Source organism: Astyanax mexicanus, chromosome 21, assembly GCF_023375975.1.
Source record: "Astyanax mexicanus isolate ESR-SI-001 chromosome 21, AstMex3_surface, whole genome shotgun sequence".
NCBI classification, from domain to species: Eukaryota; Metazoa; Chordata; class Actinopteri; order Characiformes; family Acestrorhamphidae; genus Astyanax; species Astyanax mexicanus.
In genome coordinates, this window is record NC_064428.1 from 37824147 (window position 1) to 37840917 (window position 16771).

General features: G+C 38.1%; 1 protein-coding gene across 6 annotated transcripts in view; it reads left to right on the forward strand.

Moving 5' to 3' along the window:
• Nucleotides 1-15801, forward strand: part of b3gntl1 (UDP-GlcNAc:betaGal beta-1,3-N-acetylglucosaminyltransferase-like 1) — a 26240-nt gene extending 10439 nt beyond the window's left edge. For 3 of the 6 annotated variants that reach the window (XM_022662168.2, XM_022662169.2, XM_022662172.2), the window contains 7 exons: nucleotides 3080-3175; nucleotides 8835-8930; nucleotides 9285-9409; nucleotides 12818-12953; nucleotides 13062-13130; nucleotides 13318-13392; nucleotides 13953-15801. In XM_022662168.2, coding sequence (XP_022517889.2) covers nucleotides 3080-3175; nucleotides 8835-8930; nucleotides 9285-9409; nucleotides 12818-12953; nucleotides 13062-13130; nucleotides 13318-13392; nucleotides 13953-14033 — 678 coding nt within the window. In that variant the 3' untranslated portion in view covers nucleotides 14034-15801. Of the gene's footprint in view, nucleotides 1-3079; nucleotides 3176-8818; nucleotides 8931-9284; nucleotides 9410-12817; nucleotides 12954-13061; nucleotides 13131-13317; nucleotides 13393-13952 lie in introns of all 6 variants that reach the window. The other 3 variants (XM_022662170.2, XM_022662173.2, XM_049469722.1) reach the window with 1 other exon arrangement.
• Nucleotides 15802-16771: the final 970 nt, after the last annotated feature.

Sequence of the window (16771 nt, forward strand, 5' to 3'; positions counted from 1 at the left end):
GGCTTTGGTTGGTGGTTATTATGGTGTCCTAGGTGGTTGCTGTGGTATTGCTAAGTGGGTGCTAGCTTGTTGCTGTGGTGCTTGCTACGGTATTTGCTAAATGGTTGCTTGTTGGTTGCTCTGGTTGCTCTAGGTGTGTGCCATGGTATCCTAGGTGACATTAAATTTATTTAATGATTCAAAAAGTTCATACACAGACAACAGACATAATGCATTTCAAATCACTGAGGATTAAAACACAATAAAGCACTAAGGCTTATTTCCACTGTGGTCCTCTAAGCTAAAGTGGTTCTGACTGGATGCTGCGGTATCCCGGGTGGTTGTTATGGTTTTGCTCTACTGTAGCTGTTAGTGGCTAAGGTGTTTCTCGGTGGTTGGTGTAGGATCCTAGGTGCTTGCTATGGTATTGCTTTACAGTTGCTAGTTGGTTGCTCTGGTGTTGATGGGTGGTTGCCCTGGTATCCCAGGTGGCTGCTGTGGTGTTGCTAAATGCGGGGGGGTTGTGCAGCTAGCTAAAGTTGTTCTGACTGCTAGTTGGTTGCTACGTTGTTGCTAGGTGTTTCTATACTGTAGCTGTTGGTGGCTAAGGTATTGCGTGGTGGTTGCTACTGTATGTTTTAGTGAACACAGTAATGTAAAGCTTAATTTTGTGGGAAGTTTACCATTTAGCAGTTGTCCCATTCTGCCTATCAGTGAAGGAATTCAATATGCAAATGAGCCCTCATTAAAAAAAAGATAAAGGAGATGATCTTGTGGACCTTTGAACCAGTTCCTGGTTCACACTTTGGAAATAAACTTCAAAGAACCTACTGGTACACTTAGTTTTGGCTCCTGTTGTGTTTTGGATGTGTATGTTAGGCAGCAAGCGAACGATCTGTTTAACTTTTGAAAAATGGACCCAAGTATACGTCTCCAAACGTCTAGTGGGTTTTGTGGTTCCAAGAGTGGTTGGTTGGGTGATACTAATGTGTAATTTGCACCTAATGAGACTTTTGTCAGTTTCTAAGGTATCCCAGGTGGATGCTGTGGTAGTGCTGTGAAGTCTTGCAGAAAATTGCTATGGTCTCCCAGATTCAGGTTAATTCAGGTTCCAAGTGGTCGCTCAGGTGTGACATTTAAATGTACATGTACCAGTGGTATGAATGTTGCTATGGTGGTTGCTGTGGAGTTTTTAGGTGGTTGCTGTGGTGTTGCTAGATGTTCTCTAACAACCAGGGAGTAACTAAATAGTCTATATGACTGGGCTGTTCTAAAGAAAAATGGGTCAAAACATCAGATGGGTTTCATGGGGAGGTTCAGTACCTACCTACCAAGTAATTGGTCTGATTGTTGCTGTGGTGGTTGCTGTACTATTTTAGGTGGTTGCTGTGGTGTTGCTAGATGGTCTCTAGCAACCAGGGAGTTACTAAATATTTTATATAGCTGTGATGTTTTAGAGACAACTGGGTCAAAACATCTTTAAAAGATCAAAAAGTTCTTATGAGGGGGTCAGTACCTACCATCTAATTTTCTGGTTGTAAATATGGTGGTTGCTGTGGAGTTATTAGGTGGTTGCTGTGGTGTTGCTAGGTGGTCTTTACAAACTAGGGTGTTACTTAATAGCTGGTAGGGTTTCTCATACTTCTTTGAGTGTTTCTTTGGGTGGGAACAACATCCTGATCTCACTAAAGCTGGCTATTATTAATTAATGCAATCAAATCCTCACAGAAATGCTATTCCAAAATGTATTAGAATGCTTTTTCCTGGTAGATAAAGTTACTGAAACAATGGAGAAGTCCCAAGAATCCCTTTTTTACTTTTGTTTCAGCATCTACTGTCTTTTAAAGTATTTTAAAGTTATTTTAGCCCTTTAATTCACTTGGTTCTAGGAAATTAAAGGGTGTCCACACCCTTTTGGGCAGATGCTGGGTTTGGATCTTCTCAGTTCGAATGGTCTGAAGTGTTGGGGAAGTCCTCAGATCAGTGGGAACGGTGGTGTTTTCCATTAAAGAAAGGTAAAAGTAGAGGAATGAGTCGTAATGAGGTGGTCGGATGTGATTGGTTGGTTTGTCCTTTGTCCTCTGGGTCGGTGGTCAGCTCTGGACAGGCTGGCGTCAGGCTGGACAGCAGAAGAATGGTGGTGTGGTGGAGTGGGAGGCTGTGGTTTGGTGAGTACGGTGGGTTTAACTGGTTGGCACAGGCTGAAGGTCGGCTGGCGGCTGGCAGGCCGTGTTCCCGCGGATTACATGGAAAATAAAGGGGATTGTGTGTATTGTGTAGAAATGTGTATGAATGGAAATGAGAAGAGCTGCTATAGGCTGTAATTATTCATAGCAGCTATTTTCGGAAACATCTGGAGTCCTATTGAGCCCGAGAGAACCGTACTTTCTTATTTATTCTAACTTCAGCCCAGTTTCTCCAGCCTCTGGTCTTCTACTGGAGCTTCCAAAGCTCCAGAACTTCCACATTTCTGAACTCAACGGCATAACAATGCTGATTTGTGCAAGCACACTATAGGATGGTAGTGCTATGTTAACATTTACAGTCCTTTTAGTAGTTTATTGGCTAATTTATGATAGTTCTAGACTAAAAATAAAGGAGCGGAATCGCAGGGCATCTCAAGATAGTGATGATCACAATACTAAGATTCTGCTATACTCAAAATATCAAGATAATTTTCTACGATACTTAATTTCTACGTCATATGTAAATATAAACCTGGAGGAGATAAAACACCCCTAAATAAGCAAATACCAGGAATTGTGGAGTAATTCACACCAGCATTACCAATAAATTTAACAATAAGCACATTTACCCTATTCATTTGATTATAGCGCCACCTTGTGGAGTAATAGGGGAGTTTAAAGCTCCTATATTTTAATAAAAGTAACCATATTTAACGACACGTATCGATATGATAATGTACCACAAAGGAAAACGATACGATTTATCGCCATATCAATACTTTATCTCACCTTTAAACATGATATAAATATGATTGTTCTTTAGCATTTTCAATGGCACATGCCAAAAGCCATGGGACATGGTTCTAGTTCCTGTCACATGACTTTGGCTTTATTTGCACTGTATGTTTTTTTAGATTGTTGGTTGCCAGGTACGGCGTGATCCTGAAGGTTCTACAGAGCGATACACGCGGTGGATCAACTCACTCAGTCCAGAGCAACTCTATACACAGGTAACACACACTTACACACAAACACACACACACACACACACTCTTTTCTGTACTTTTTATTAATAGTTTTTATGTCTAGAGATGGACCGATTAGTGTTTAGGGACCAATCACTGATCTCAATCGCCTTTAAACTTAAGTGCCACATTAACCTCTCTGGGCAAATTTAGTAATTTCGACCTAATTTTGGCCATCTTTGAACAAATAACGGAAATCTATGTGTAGATTAAAATTTAAGACTCATAAAAACAAAAAAAAGCCCTGTAATCCTCATGTGAAGCTTTAAGTAGGAACAAAACCAAAAAGAGCTGCTTATCCAGAGCTTAAACATCTGGTTAGTGGTGTTTGTTAGCTCTGCTACTCACTGATTGGGCTGAAAATGCTCTGTGGAGAGCAGTATAATTCAGTTACTGGGGTTAAAACCTAAAAGTTTGCAGTTATGTATGTGGATAGTGGTGTTTGTTAGCTCTGCTACTCACTAATTGGGCTAAAACATGCACTGCTGAGAGCTCTATTATTGGGTTAGTGGGGTTAAAAGCCCTTGATTCTCTTTTCTCTACGTATTTTACACAATCCACGGATATAAACAGCAGAAACCGTGGAAAAAAACAATAATTTGCCATGCAGAGCTGAGCTGAGCCAAACCTTTAGTGTGACAATGTTAACGAGTGAGTGTGCAGCTCCTGAATATGATCTGATTGGCTCTCAAATTCGGCTGATTAAAGAAATATCAGCCAATCGTAGAGCACGGATTTTGGCTTGGAAATAAGAAAATACAGATACACAGCAGAGCTATCTTTCCATCTCTAGTTTTTTTTTCTTTTTAGACAAAGTATAGTTGGCTGCTCCCTTCCCTGCTGTGTTCAGAGAGTGTGTGTGTGTGTGTGTGTGTGTGTGTGTGTAACAGGACGTGTAGAGTGTGTGTGCTTGGCGGGGTCGCGTGGCACAGGGTGGAAGGTCACTGGAAACAGGAAATGTACCTGGAGACTTCAGTTTCCACTCAGACAGGGGGGGTGTGGGGGTGTGTTTGGTGTGTTGGGTGTGAAACACACAGTCTACACACACACACACACACTGTGCAGCAGCAGTGTAGGAAGCAGGAAGTGAGGCGTTAGTGGGTCAGTCTGACTGGTGGAGAGTTTCTGTTTATACTGAAACCTGGTACACCACCTCTCTAGGTCGGGTTATCCGCTCACATGGTTTTTCCTACCACTGCTTTGCTGACGACACTCAGCTATACCTGTCATTCTCACCAGATGATCACTCAATCTCTGCACGGATATCGCAGTGTCTCTCAGACATATCCGCATGGATGAAGGAACATCACCTCCAACTAAACCTCTCAAAGACTGAACTTCTGGTTATACCAGCAAAACCTTCTATTCAACACAACTTTGCCATAACCATCGACTCTCTCTCTCTCTCACCGACAAAGCTTGCTAGGAACCTGGGTGTTCTGGTTGATGACCAGCTTCTCTTCACGCACCATGTGGCCTCAGTTTCTCGATCCTGCCGCTTTGCGCTTTACAACATCGGAAAAATTCGACCGTTTCTGACGCAACAGGCCACCCAACTCCTGGTGCAAGCAGTCGTCATCTCACGCCTCGACTACTGCAATGCCCTGCTAACTGGCCTCCCGGCCTGTGTAGTAAAACCACTCCAGATGATCCAGAATGCAGCAGCACGTCTGGTCTTCAACCAGCCAAAACGGGCTCATGTCACCCCGCTGCTCATTGAGCTCCACTGGCTACCGGTTGCTGCTCGCATCAAATTCAAAGCTCTTACAATCGCCTACAAGGTGATGACAGTACAGGCTCCTTCCTACCTGCACTCACTCCTGAAGGCTTACGCTACCTCCCGGCCGCTGCGCTCCTCCAATGAATGTCGCCTCGCTTTGCCAAACAAACACTCACACAAAGCAATCCAGACTGTTCTCATACAGAGTTCCCCAATGGTGGAACAAACTACCTTCCACTACCAGATCAGGAGAATCTCTCACTATCTTTAATAAACTCCTGAAGACAGAGCTCTTCAAAGAGCACTTACTCTCCTAACACCTCTAACTAACTACCTTCTACTACCAGATCAGGAGAATCTCTCACTATCTTTAATAAACTCCTGAAGACAGAGCTCTTCAAAGAACACTTACTCTCCTAACACCTCTAACTAACTACCTTCCACTACCAGATCAGGAGAATCTCTCGCTATCTTTAATAAACTCCTGAAGACAGAGCTCTTCAAAGAGCACTTACTCTCCTAACACCTCTAACTAACTACCTTCTACTACCAGATCAGGAGAATCTCTCGCTATCTTTAATAAACTCCTGAAGACTGAGCTCTTCAAAGAGCACTTACTCTCCTAACACCTCTAACTAACTACCTTCTACTACCAGATCAGGAGAATCTCTCACTATCTTTAAGAAACTCCTGAAGACAGAGCTCTTCAAAGAGCTCTTACTCTCCTAACACCTCTAACTAACTAACTAATTCTAACCTCATCTCCTTCTTCCTCTTCTCTACTCCTCTATCCCATTATTTCCCTCTGACCTCCTTAAGGCCCTATCTATAGATGCTTAATTTTTAACTTCTATTATTTTTGTACTTAACCTCTTCTATTATTTGCACTTCAATATTGTAAGTCGCTTTGGACAAAAGCGTCTGCCAAATGTAATGTAATGTAATGTAATGTAATGTAATGTAATGTAATGGTTTAACAACAGGAGCTGTTCTTTACCCTGTAAAACAGGGATGGGCAACTTCCATGATGGAGAGGGCCACATTTTTTTCAGCATGACCATTGGAGGGCCACATGACCTCGCACTTCAAATAATTGAATATGAAAAACGCTACAAATGATTTTCAATAAGAACAAATTTTATATGAATTTATATCTGTATGTTTACAGCACCAACATTTATCAACAACTATTTTCTGCATATTAATGCATTTTAATACGGCAAAAGACAAACCGTTTGCTTAAAAAAAGTGCAAAAAGGAAGTCCTTCATATCAAAGAACAAAAAGTTTGCTTAAAAAAAGTGCAAAAAGGAAGTCCTTCATATCAAAGAAACCCAAAGGTTTGCTTAAAAAACTGATTGCAAATACAGTAGTTCCTCTGTGTAAAATAAGTTCATTATAACAAGTCCTTCATAAGCAACAAGGACAAAACATTTGCTTATAAAAGTGCAAAAGGCATTTGAACTCATTTATAACAAAGAACAAAAAAGATTTAAAAACTGATTGCAAATAGCTCATTCAATAATAGCAGAAAACTAGACCACAGAGGCCCAACATTTGTTGAAGCTAATGAGAGAGCTGTGGTTTGGCCTGCTGGCTCACAATGGACTGGATGTCAATGTCAATTTTCGTGGTTGTTTGGCAAAAGTAGAATTACGTTTTTTTTTTTTTTTTTTTTTAATTATGAAATTATGAAATAATTTTTGATCTATTCGCGGGCCGCACTGAGTGATGACGAGGGCCGCCAGTTGCCCATCCCTGCTGTAAAAGAACCCACCTGACTGGACCACCAGCACTGATCCACAGTAAATATTTATATACGGCCCTGTGAACCAATTAGAACACTCCATTAGAACCACTGTCCTGCTGAAACTCATTTAAACATATGGACAGTTGAGCTTTATGTGAACAATATTGAGATATTGATGTAATATAACTAAACATTTACCATATTTTTAGCTCTATAAGCTGCATTTAAAATCCTTTAATTTCCGCAAAAAATCATCAGAGCTTCTTATGTATGAATTAAAACCACTCCACTGAAGTACAGAATTAACTTTTCTCACCCAGCACTCGATTGACTTTAAAATATATATTTTTAAGAATTACAGTTTTGTTTACTTAACTTAACTAACTTGGGTGTCTAGATACCACCTTGTCTAGGTCTTGTGTAGTTCTTGCCTCGACAAAGCAGAGACCTGTGTATTGAAAATGGTCAGTACCGACCAAAAATCTCCAAGAAAGAGGGACGACTCACAAACTGGCGCCAGGGTCACGGCACCAAAATCTCATTTGATACTCATGGAGGTCCCAGCTCATAACTAATAAAACCTGCTGTAGGATCTGCTGCTAACATCGGAAGGTGTCCAGATACCACAGATACCACCTCTAGATGTTAGCAACAGATCCTTTACCATCGAATTCTGTATGTTTTGAGATGCATGGGACCTTTATTTGCATCAATGAGCTTTTGGCACCATGGTAGGTACTGACCACTGCATTGACCTGGAACCTTCTACAGTGCCTTTCTGATGTTCTGGAGATGTTCTGACCCAGTCGTCTAGCCAGAAACCACAGATACCACCTTCAGAGGTCTTGTAGAGTCCATGTCTCACCGGGTCACAGCTGTTTTGGACTCATAATTGGGACAAAGCGCAAGAATTTTCTCATTATCATTTTTTTCTCTACTTTTTTCCTCTCAATCACTCCATCACTCCATCTCACTCTCCTTCACTGATTAAAAGCAGTATCGGCTTTCAGCGGGGTGTGTTTGCGCATTCCACACAAGGTCACCCACCCTCTCCAACACACACTCTCTCTCTCTCTACACAAACGACTGCCAGAGGGCAACATCTTTTAACCATTACTAATTTACTCACCTCATAACTGCCCTGTATTAACAACAATTACAGCACTACTATAAAACTCTGCATTCAGGAACACAGCTCCAACATCTGCACACAAACAGCTGGACGCAATCTAACACTTATAAAATCTGTAGTTTAATAATTAAAGTAAAAAAATAGGGAGAGAAAAGTAAATGCAGATCGTTTATTACATTTACTTTCACTTCATTTCTTTGATTTTCACTTGATTTATTTGTTTGCAGGCAGCATGATACTATTCGATACGTTTAGGTGTGTGCAATAATATATCGTATCGTACGCAATAATCAGAGGTCATTTTTAAAATAGGTCATTTTACTTTTACTGAAGTTCATTTTGACACAAGTATTTTACTTCGCTATATTGGAAAACTCCCAATTACTGAGTAAAAAAATGAAAAAACAAAAGTTTTTTGTATGTTTTCACGTTTTGATGATAATTCCTTAAGTTTTTATTGGAAACACATTAAACAATCTGCTTAAATGTTTAAAAAAACATGTAAATAGCATTTAAAAAATAATAATGAACTGTAAAACTGTAAAAAAAAAAAATCAGTTTATAGTCACATATATGACCATAACCTTTTAACAGTAAAGAAAAGCAATGGATTATAGAAACCTGTGTCACTTGTTCTTAAAAAATGTTTTATGGGGTGATCTGAACAAAATACGGCCTGAAAGGTCCAAATTATTTAATTTAATAATTATTTAATTTATGATTTGTACTTTTTTTTTTTACATCAAATAATTAAAAGTTACTATGCAACTTTTACTCAAAGTACATTTTAAATTGAGTACTTTTTTTAGATGGGTACTTTTACTTTTTCTTGAGTAGAATTTTAGCAAAGTAAAAGTACTTTTACTTAATTACAATTTTTCAGTACTTTTTCTCTGAAAAATATAAATATGGTAAATGATATTATACCCTGAACCTATGGTGCCATATCAATTACTTTTTTTCTGTTTTCAGCAAAAGAAATATTCACACTTTTCATGATTTCCCATTATTTATCTACTAGAGACAGATTGTATCTGTTTCAGGTGTTCACCTCACATGGTCCAACAGTGGTGATGCCGACCTGGTTCTGCTCTCGTGATTGGTTCCTTAAAGTGGGTCCGTTTGACGAGGGCGGCAAGGTGAGTCTTTTAGTAATGTTAACAGTCCTTTTTAATTATTAAATTAAAAAGAGCTGGTGTTTCAAAGGCCATTAAAATGGGATTTTTAGCTACAATTGTTTTTTGTTTTTTTGTAAAGAGCTGGGTTTGAGTCTTTTTTTAGCTCTCTTAAGGATAGTTTAATATTTGTAATAATTTTCACTGTTATATTTCAATAAGTTCTGAACTGTAAATTAATACTAAACTCATCCATTAATACATAAAACTCAAAGTAGATGTCAGCTTTATAAGATAGAGTCTCCTGGAATTCAGGCGTTCAGTTAACAGCTGTGCTGAACTCATCAAGAGTTAATTACTTGTATTTTTCTCTCTCAGGGAGTTCCGGAGGATCTGCTGTGGTTCTATCGTTCTCTCAGGCTGGGCGGTTCTGTACTCAGAGTGGACGAGTGTCTGCTGATCTATCGTTACCACCAACATGCTGCTACACACTCAGTACTGGAGTGAGTACACAGAAATATTCTCATTTACAGCATTTATTTGCAGAAAATGAAATAAAACAATTTGGTGGAATAACTCTGGTTTTTAATCACAGTTTTTTTCATGCATCTTGGCATCATGTTCTCCTCCACCAGTCTTACACACTGCTTTTGGATAACTTTATGCTGCTTTACTCCTGGTGCAAAAAATCAAGCAGTTCAGTTTGGTTCAGAGGTTTTCAATTTGGTAAAATTAAGAAACTCGTAGTTTTTAAGTGCTCTCTTATTTTTTTATTTTATTGTGTTTGGATGCAGCTGGATAAAATGTGTTTGGATGCAGCTGGATAAAAGGTGTTTGGATGCAGCTGGATAAAAGGTGTTTGGATGCAGCTGGATAAAATGTGTTTGGATGCAGCTGGATAAAAGGTGTTTGGATGCAGCTGGATAAAAGGTGTTTGGATGCAGCTGGATAAAATGTGTTTGGATGCAGCTGGATAAAATGTGTTTGGATGCAGCTGGATAAAATGTGTTTGGATGCAGCTGGATAAAATGTGTTTGGATGCAGTTGGATAAAAGGTGTTTGGATGCAGCTGGATAAAAGGTGTTTGGATGCAGCTGGATAAAAGGTGTTTGGATGCAGCTGGATAAAATGTGTTTGGATGCAGCTGGATAAAATGTGTTTGGATGCAGCTGGATAAAATGTGTTTGGATGCAGTTGGATAAAATGTGTTTGGATGCAGCTGGATAAAAGGTGTTTGGATGCAGCTGGATAAAAGGTGTTTGGATGCAGCTGGATAAAATGTGTTTGGATGCAGCTGGATAAAATGTGTTTGGATGCAGCTGGATAAAAGGTGTTTGGATGCAGCTGGATAAAATGTGTTTGGATGCAGCTGGATAAAAGGTGTTTGGATGCAGCTGGATAAAATGTGTTTGGATGCAGCTGGATAAAAGGTGTTTGGATGCAGCTGGATAAAAGGTGTTTGGATGCAGCTGGATAAAAGGTGTTTGGATGCAGCTGGATAAAAGGTGTTTGGATGCAGCTGGATAAAAGGTGTTTGGATGCAGCTGGATAAAAGGTGTTTGGATGCAGCTGGATAAAAGGTGTTTGGATGCATTGTAGAAACAAATCTAGCAGTCTATGGTCTCTCACCAGGAGGTACACTACCCAGAAGTAGCCTCTGAGAGCTTTTTCTCTTATAGGGCAGCAGGGAGAGCACTTCTTTACGCCCTCTTGTGGATAAAAGACCCAGTGTCCAATCAGATCACAGCTGTAATCATTTATATATCCGCCATGTCAGAGAGAGTATTCTGGGATGAGTTATGTTTCTGTTTCTGTGGGTCCAGAATCATTGAGTCAGTTGATGACCAAACATGTTTTCTTCATTTCTCTCGCATTCTGTCATTCCCTGAGTCACACACACACACACACACTTATACACACACACACACACACTTATACACACACACACACACACTTATATACACACACACAGCAGGGTAGGGTTGGGTTTCTGATGGGCAAACTCAGATTAACTGTGGAAAATCAATAATGAGCATGAAAATCCCCCACCGTCCCACCACTTTCCCAACACACACACACACACACACACACAATAGCAGACTAAACTCTCTGCAATACCCTTGGTTTCAGAAGAAACAATACTTTTTTTCATATATTTAAAAAATAAGAGAGCACTTAAAAATGATGTGTTTCTCTGATTTTACCAAATTAAAAACCTCTGGAATATAATCAAGAGGAAGATGGATGATCACAAACCATCAAACCACCAAACTGAACTGCTTGAATTTTTACACCAGGAGTAAAGCAGCATAAAGTTATCCAAAAGCAGTGTGTAAGACTGGTGGAGGAGAACATGATGCCAAGATGCATGAAAAAAAACAACTGTGATTAAAAAACAGGGTTATTCCACCAAATATTGATTATTTCTGAACTCTTAAAACTGTATGAATATGAACTTGTTTTCTTTGCTACTTCTCATAGGCTACCTTTGGGTAGTGCACCTCCTGGTGAGAGATTGTTGCTAGATACTAGACATGTTTTTACGATGCATCTAAACATATTTTCCCCCTTTTGAAATACTTTTTTTTTTATTGGATAAAATCGTATCAAGCGTTTATCATTGGATTGGGAGAAGCAGGATGGGCAATTTGACAAATATCAAGATTTTAATAATGATATAAAGATTGATGTGTTGGATGTATCAGTTTTGATGTATTAGCCAACCCTATCATCATGCATGGGAATCCACGAGGGGGTTGAGTGTCTTCAGACTGCATTCCCACATTCCCAGAGTGTCCCTGTCTCTCAGAATGTCTGGAATCTTACCAGGATCTTGGGAATGAGGGGAATCTTCACTGGGAAATGTTGAATGTGCAGCATCTGGATGACATCGACTAAAAACCTCTCCTCTCCTGTTACACACACACACAGAGAGAGAGAGAGAGAGAGAGAGAGAGATGTCCAAAGAGGAAGTGAAGCGTCTCTAAATACTCTCTTTTTCCCCTCCTCTCATCCTTCCTTCCTGTCGTCTCACGTCAGTCACCTTCACAAGTGCTCCTCTCCCCTGAGCTGTTTTACAGTTAATAACATCAATAGCTGAACAACTGCACATAAAACTGGGGAAAACTAGGAAAACAACTGACTTTTTCAGCTAAAACTACAGATACAACTGAAAAACTACAGATACAACTGAAAAACTACAGATAAAACTCAAAAACTACAGATATAACTGAAAAACTACAGATATAACTGAAAAACTACAGATACAACTGAAAAACTACAGATACAACTGAAAAACTATAGATAAAACTGAATCATTACAGATAAAACTCACGAACTACTGATAAAACTGTAAAACTTCAGCTTAAACTGAAAAACTACAGAAAAATAATGGATAAATTGCAGACAAAACTGAATAACTACAGATAATACTGAGCTACAGATGCAACTAAAGAACTACAGATAAAACTGAACAACTACTGATAAAACTGTAAAACTTCAGCTTAAACTGAAAAACTACAGATACAACTGAAAAACTACAAATAAAACTGAAGAACTATAGATAAAACTGAACTACAGATAAAACTGAATCATTACAGATATAACTGAAAATGAACAGATAAAACTAGAAAGCTATAGATAAAACTAGAGAACTAAGGATAAAATAGGAAAGTATAGATGAAACTAAAAATCTTATACAAAATAAATATAAATTTAGATAAAATGAATGTTATACGATATTAATTGATTTTGTTTCCAGCTTTGCAGTACATGTTGAATTGTAACCCGGTAATAAAATGTGAATCATATCTGCAGTTTCTTGCAAACACACAACTTTATTCCCAATATAGTTTTAAAAACAATAATTGAAATCTATAAACTAATAAATTTATCCTACGGTTTTTCTCCAGGGAGACGATCTGGACCCTTCGGGTGAACTTCCTGCAGGAACGAGTGCTCGACCAATGGGATTCCTTCACCATATGGAATGCTGGGAAACAGGGGCGGAAGCTCTACCGGAGCCTGAGTCTGACCAATCAGAAGAAGGTAGGAGAAAACTGTTCTAACACTTACACTTAATAATGTTTTATATACAGTATTGACTGGACTTTCTACTTTCTGTGTGTGTGTGTGTGTGTGTGTGTGTGTGTCAAGGTCAAGGCATTTTGTGATGTAGATGAGAAGAAAATCAAGAAGGGCTTCTATACATACGAGGATTCAAAGGTACAATTACACACACATCCTTATATAAATGTATATGTGTTGTGATGTATGGGTTTAGGGGCGGGGCAGAAGGGATAGGTTGAGCAGTGTGCCTCAGATGGTCTGAGACATTAATAATAATAATAATAATAATAATAATAATAATAATAATAATAATATATTTATTCTGTATGTGTGTTTGTAACAGGAGCGGCCGAAGCCTAAGATTCCTGTTCTCCGTGTTAAAGACGCGTCTCCTCCCTTTATAGTGTGTGTTAAACTGGTGAGTACTGATCACACACACACACACACACACACTTACACACACAAACACACACACAGTAGTATGAAGCCTAATTCATCACAGTCTCTGATTTACTAATGAAGTCCCCTCTAGGGACGGGACACACACACACACACACACACACAGCTGATTAATGGATCTGTCATTCTGTGCTGTGATTGGCTGACCTGCACAGGTGCTGACTCCTGATTGGCCCAGAGCCACGATTTCTTGGCAATGGGAATAAATCAAGAATAATTTGCTCTCTGTTCTCTCTCTCTCTCCGTTCCTTTTCTATCTATCTCTCCATCTCTTTTTCTTTCTCTCTCTCTCTTTTCTGTCTATCTATCTCTGTTCTGTCCATCTTTCTCTACCCTGTGTTATGTCTCTCTCTATCTCTGTTCTGTCTGTCTTTATCTATCTTTCTTTCTCTCTCTCTCTCTCTCTCTGTTCTCTCTCTCTCTCTCTCTCTCTCTCTCTCTCTCTCTTTCTCTTTCTCTCTTTCTCTCTCTCTCTCTCTCTCTCTCTGTTCTCTGTTCTCTCTCTCTCTCTCTCTGTAGGATATGACTGCTGGAGTGTTGGAGGAGAGTTTAGCGAGTCTGAAGCTGAAGGAGGGAGAGGACTTCTATCACTTTAACTGAAGCTGTGGATGGAGAGATCAGCAGCAGAGAGAGAGAACGAGTGGAGGAGAGGAGGGTGGGAACGAGTGATAAAGAAGAGAGAGAGAGAGAGAGACTGGTGGGAACTCTCACTCAGACAGTCTGAGAAAACTGTCACATCTATTTAGCACCTACCCTCCAACACACACACACACAAACACACACACACACTCACACACACTCTCTCTCACACACACACTCTTACACACACACACACACACACTCTTACACACACACACTGCTTTGTTTACATTCCTGTAGCTACTACAGCTGTAAATCTCTGACCTCATGATTCAGTGAATCCTGAACACACACATTTAATTTAATGATTCTGTAGGAAATGATTCAGTGAATCTGAATAGAATCTGAATCTGAAATGATTCAGTTATTTAATGATTCTGTAGAAAATGATTCAATGAACCCTGAATTAAATCTGAAATGATTCAGTTATTTAATGATTCTGTAGGAAATGATTCAATGAATCCTGAATTAAATCTGAAATGATTCAGTTATTTAATGATTCTGTAGGAAATGAGTCAATGAATCCTGAATTAAATCTGAAATGATTCAGTTATTTAATGATTCTGTAGGAAATGATTCAGTGAATCTTGAATCAAATCTGAAATTATTCAGTTATTTAATCATTCTGTAGGGAATGATTCAGTGAATTTTGAATCAAATCTGAAAAAGATTAAGTTATTTAATGATTCTGTAGGAAATGATTCAGTGAATCTGAATAGAATCTGGATCTGAATGATTGTTATTTAATGATTCTGCAGAAAATGATTCAGTGAATCTTGAATCAAATCTGAAATGATTTAGTTATTTAATAATTCTGTAGGAAATGATTCAGTGAATCCTGAATCAAGTCACAGTGTCTGCAAGTCACAGATGTTCATTTAGTTCCCTACAGTTCAGTGATTCTTCATTAAATGATTCAGTGAGCTTTGGAAATACAGATTTCTCCTATGGTTCAATTCAATTCACTGAATCTTTGTGGAATTTGGATTCATACTCTTTTAAAACTGTTCATTTTATTGATTCTTTAGAAAACGATTCTTTAAATTCACAAGTCACTGATTTCCTTAAAGTTCCATACAGTTCAGTTCAGTTCAGTGATTCTTTATGAAATGATTCAGTGAGGCTTGGAGACACGGATTTCTCCTATAGTTAATTTCAATTTAAAGATTCATTAGCAAATGAAAAATGAAATCCTGTTCTGTTCAGTTCAGTTCAGTGATTCTTCTTTTTTTTTTAAAAATGATTCAGTGAATTCTGATTACAAGTTTTAAACATTAATATTATATTTTAAAATATATTGTATTGTTTTAATATTGAACATTTTAAAAAGTGAGCATTTTTAAAAGTTTGGCACTGAGATTGCTTTGTGATAAATGAACGTGTGTGTGTGTGTGTGTGTGTGTGTGTGTGTGTGTGTGCATAGTAATTTAAGTGTTTAGAAATGTGTTTAAATTGTAAATTGAGTTGTGTCTATGTGTGTGTGTGTGTGTGTGTGCGTGCGTGCGCTAAACCACTCTGATAAGGGCTGCTCTCTGATTGGTCCGAGTGCATTTTTATCTTTACACACACACTCATTCATCTCCCTTTATCTATAGAGTGTGTGTGTGTGCATTTCCTGGGGTCAGGGTCGTGTGTGTGTGTGTGTGTATATATACCTATATAGAACCAGTGTAACTACAGTGGAAGTATTTCTGGTGCTGTTATTCAGTTAATAAAGTTCTGTACAGAACGTTTGTTCTCAGAGTGTAAATATTTTACAATATATCTTATATCAATATATACACAACTCCTGATAAAGGAATTCAGTCTCATGTATTTCTATTTATCGTAAAACTGCTTCCTCTGCTGCTCTATAAAACAGCTTTTAGAGGGTAGTGCACCTCCTGGTGAGAGATCATTAATTGCGGGACAGGCCTGTACAGTACACTCGAACACATTTAACCCACAAATTTCTAATTTGTACTTGCCTTGTTTATATAATTCTGCATTTATTATTTTTTTTTTTATCCATTTATGGTAGTACGTAAACAAACACATGAAAATATGTGGAAATAAATAAATGCAGAAACGTAAATAATTAAATATAAAAATAATTCACCTTTATTTGGGGATATTCATTAATTAATTTCTTTTTTTTCTACATTTAAATGCATTTATGCATTTATAGCTTTATGGCAATATGCAAACAAATACAAGATGTGGAAATAAATGAATGTGGGAATATATAAATAAATACATTTTGAAACAAATGAATAAATACATTTTGCATAAATGCTTGCATAGATAAATATATTAATAAAAAAACATTTTGTCATTAAAATTTTACACACTTAAGTCCATATTTTTATGCAAGAACCTTTTTATTTATTTATCTATATATTTATGTATTTATGTATTTATTTATTGAGTTGAGGAGCTTGGTGACTTTAGTGGAATGTGGGACGTGTGCACCACCGCCTGCAGCTCAGTACATACGATACACACACACACACACACACACACACACACACACAGTGTTTATGGAGTTCACACCCAAGACACACACACAGTGTTGAGTCCAGTATATATATATATATATATATATATATATATATATATATATATATATATATATATATATATATATATATATATATATATATGATATGGCTTATGTTTATGGGGCTGATATTACTGAGATATCATGAGATACAGCAGGG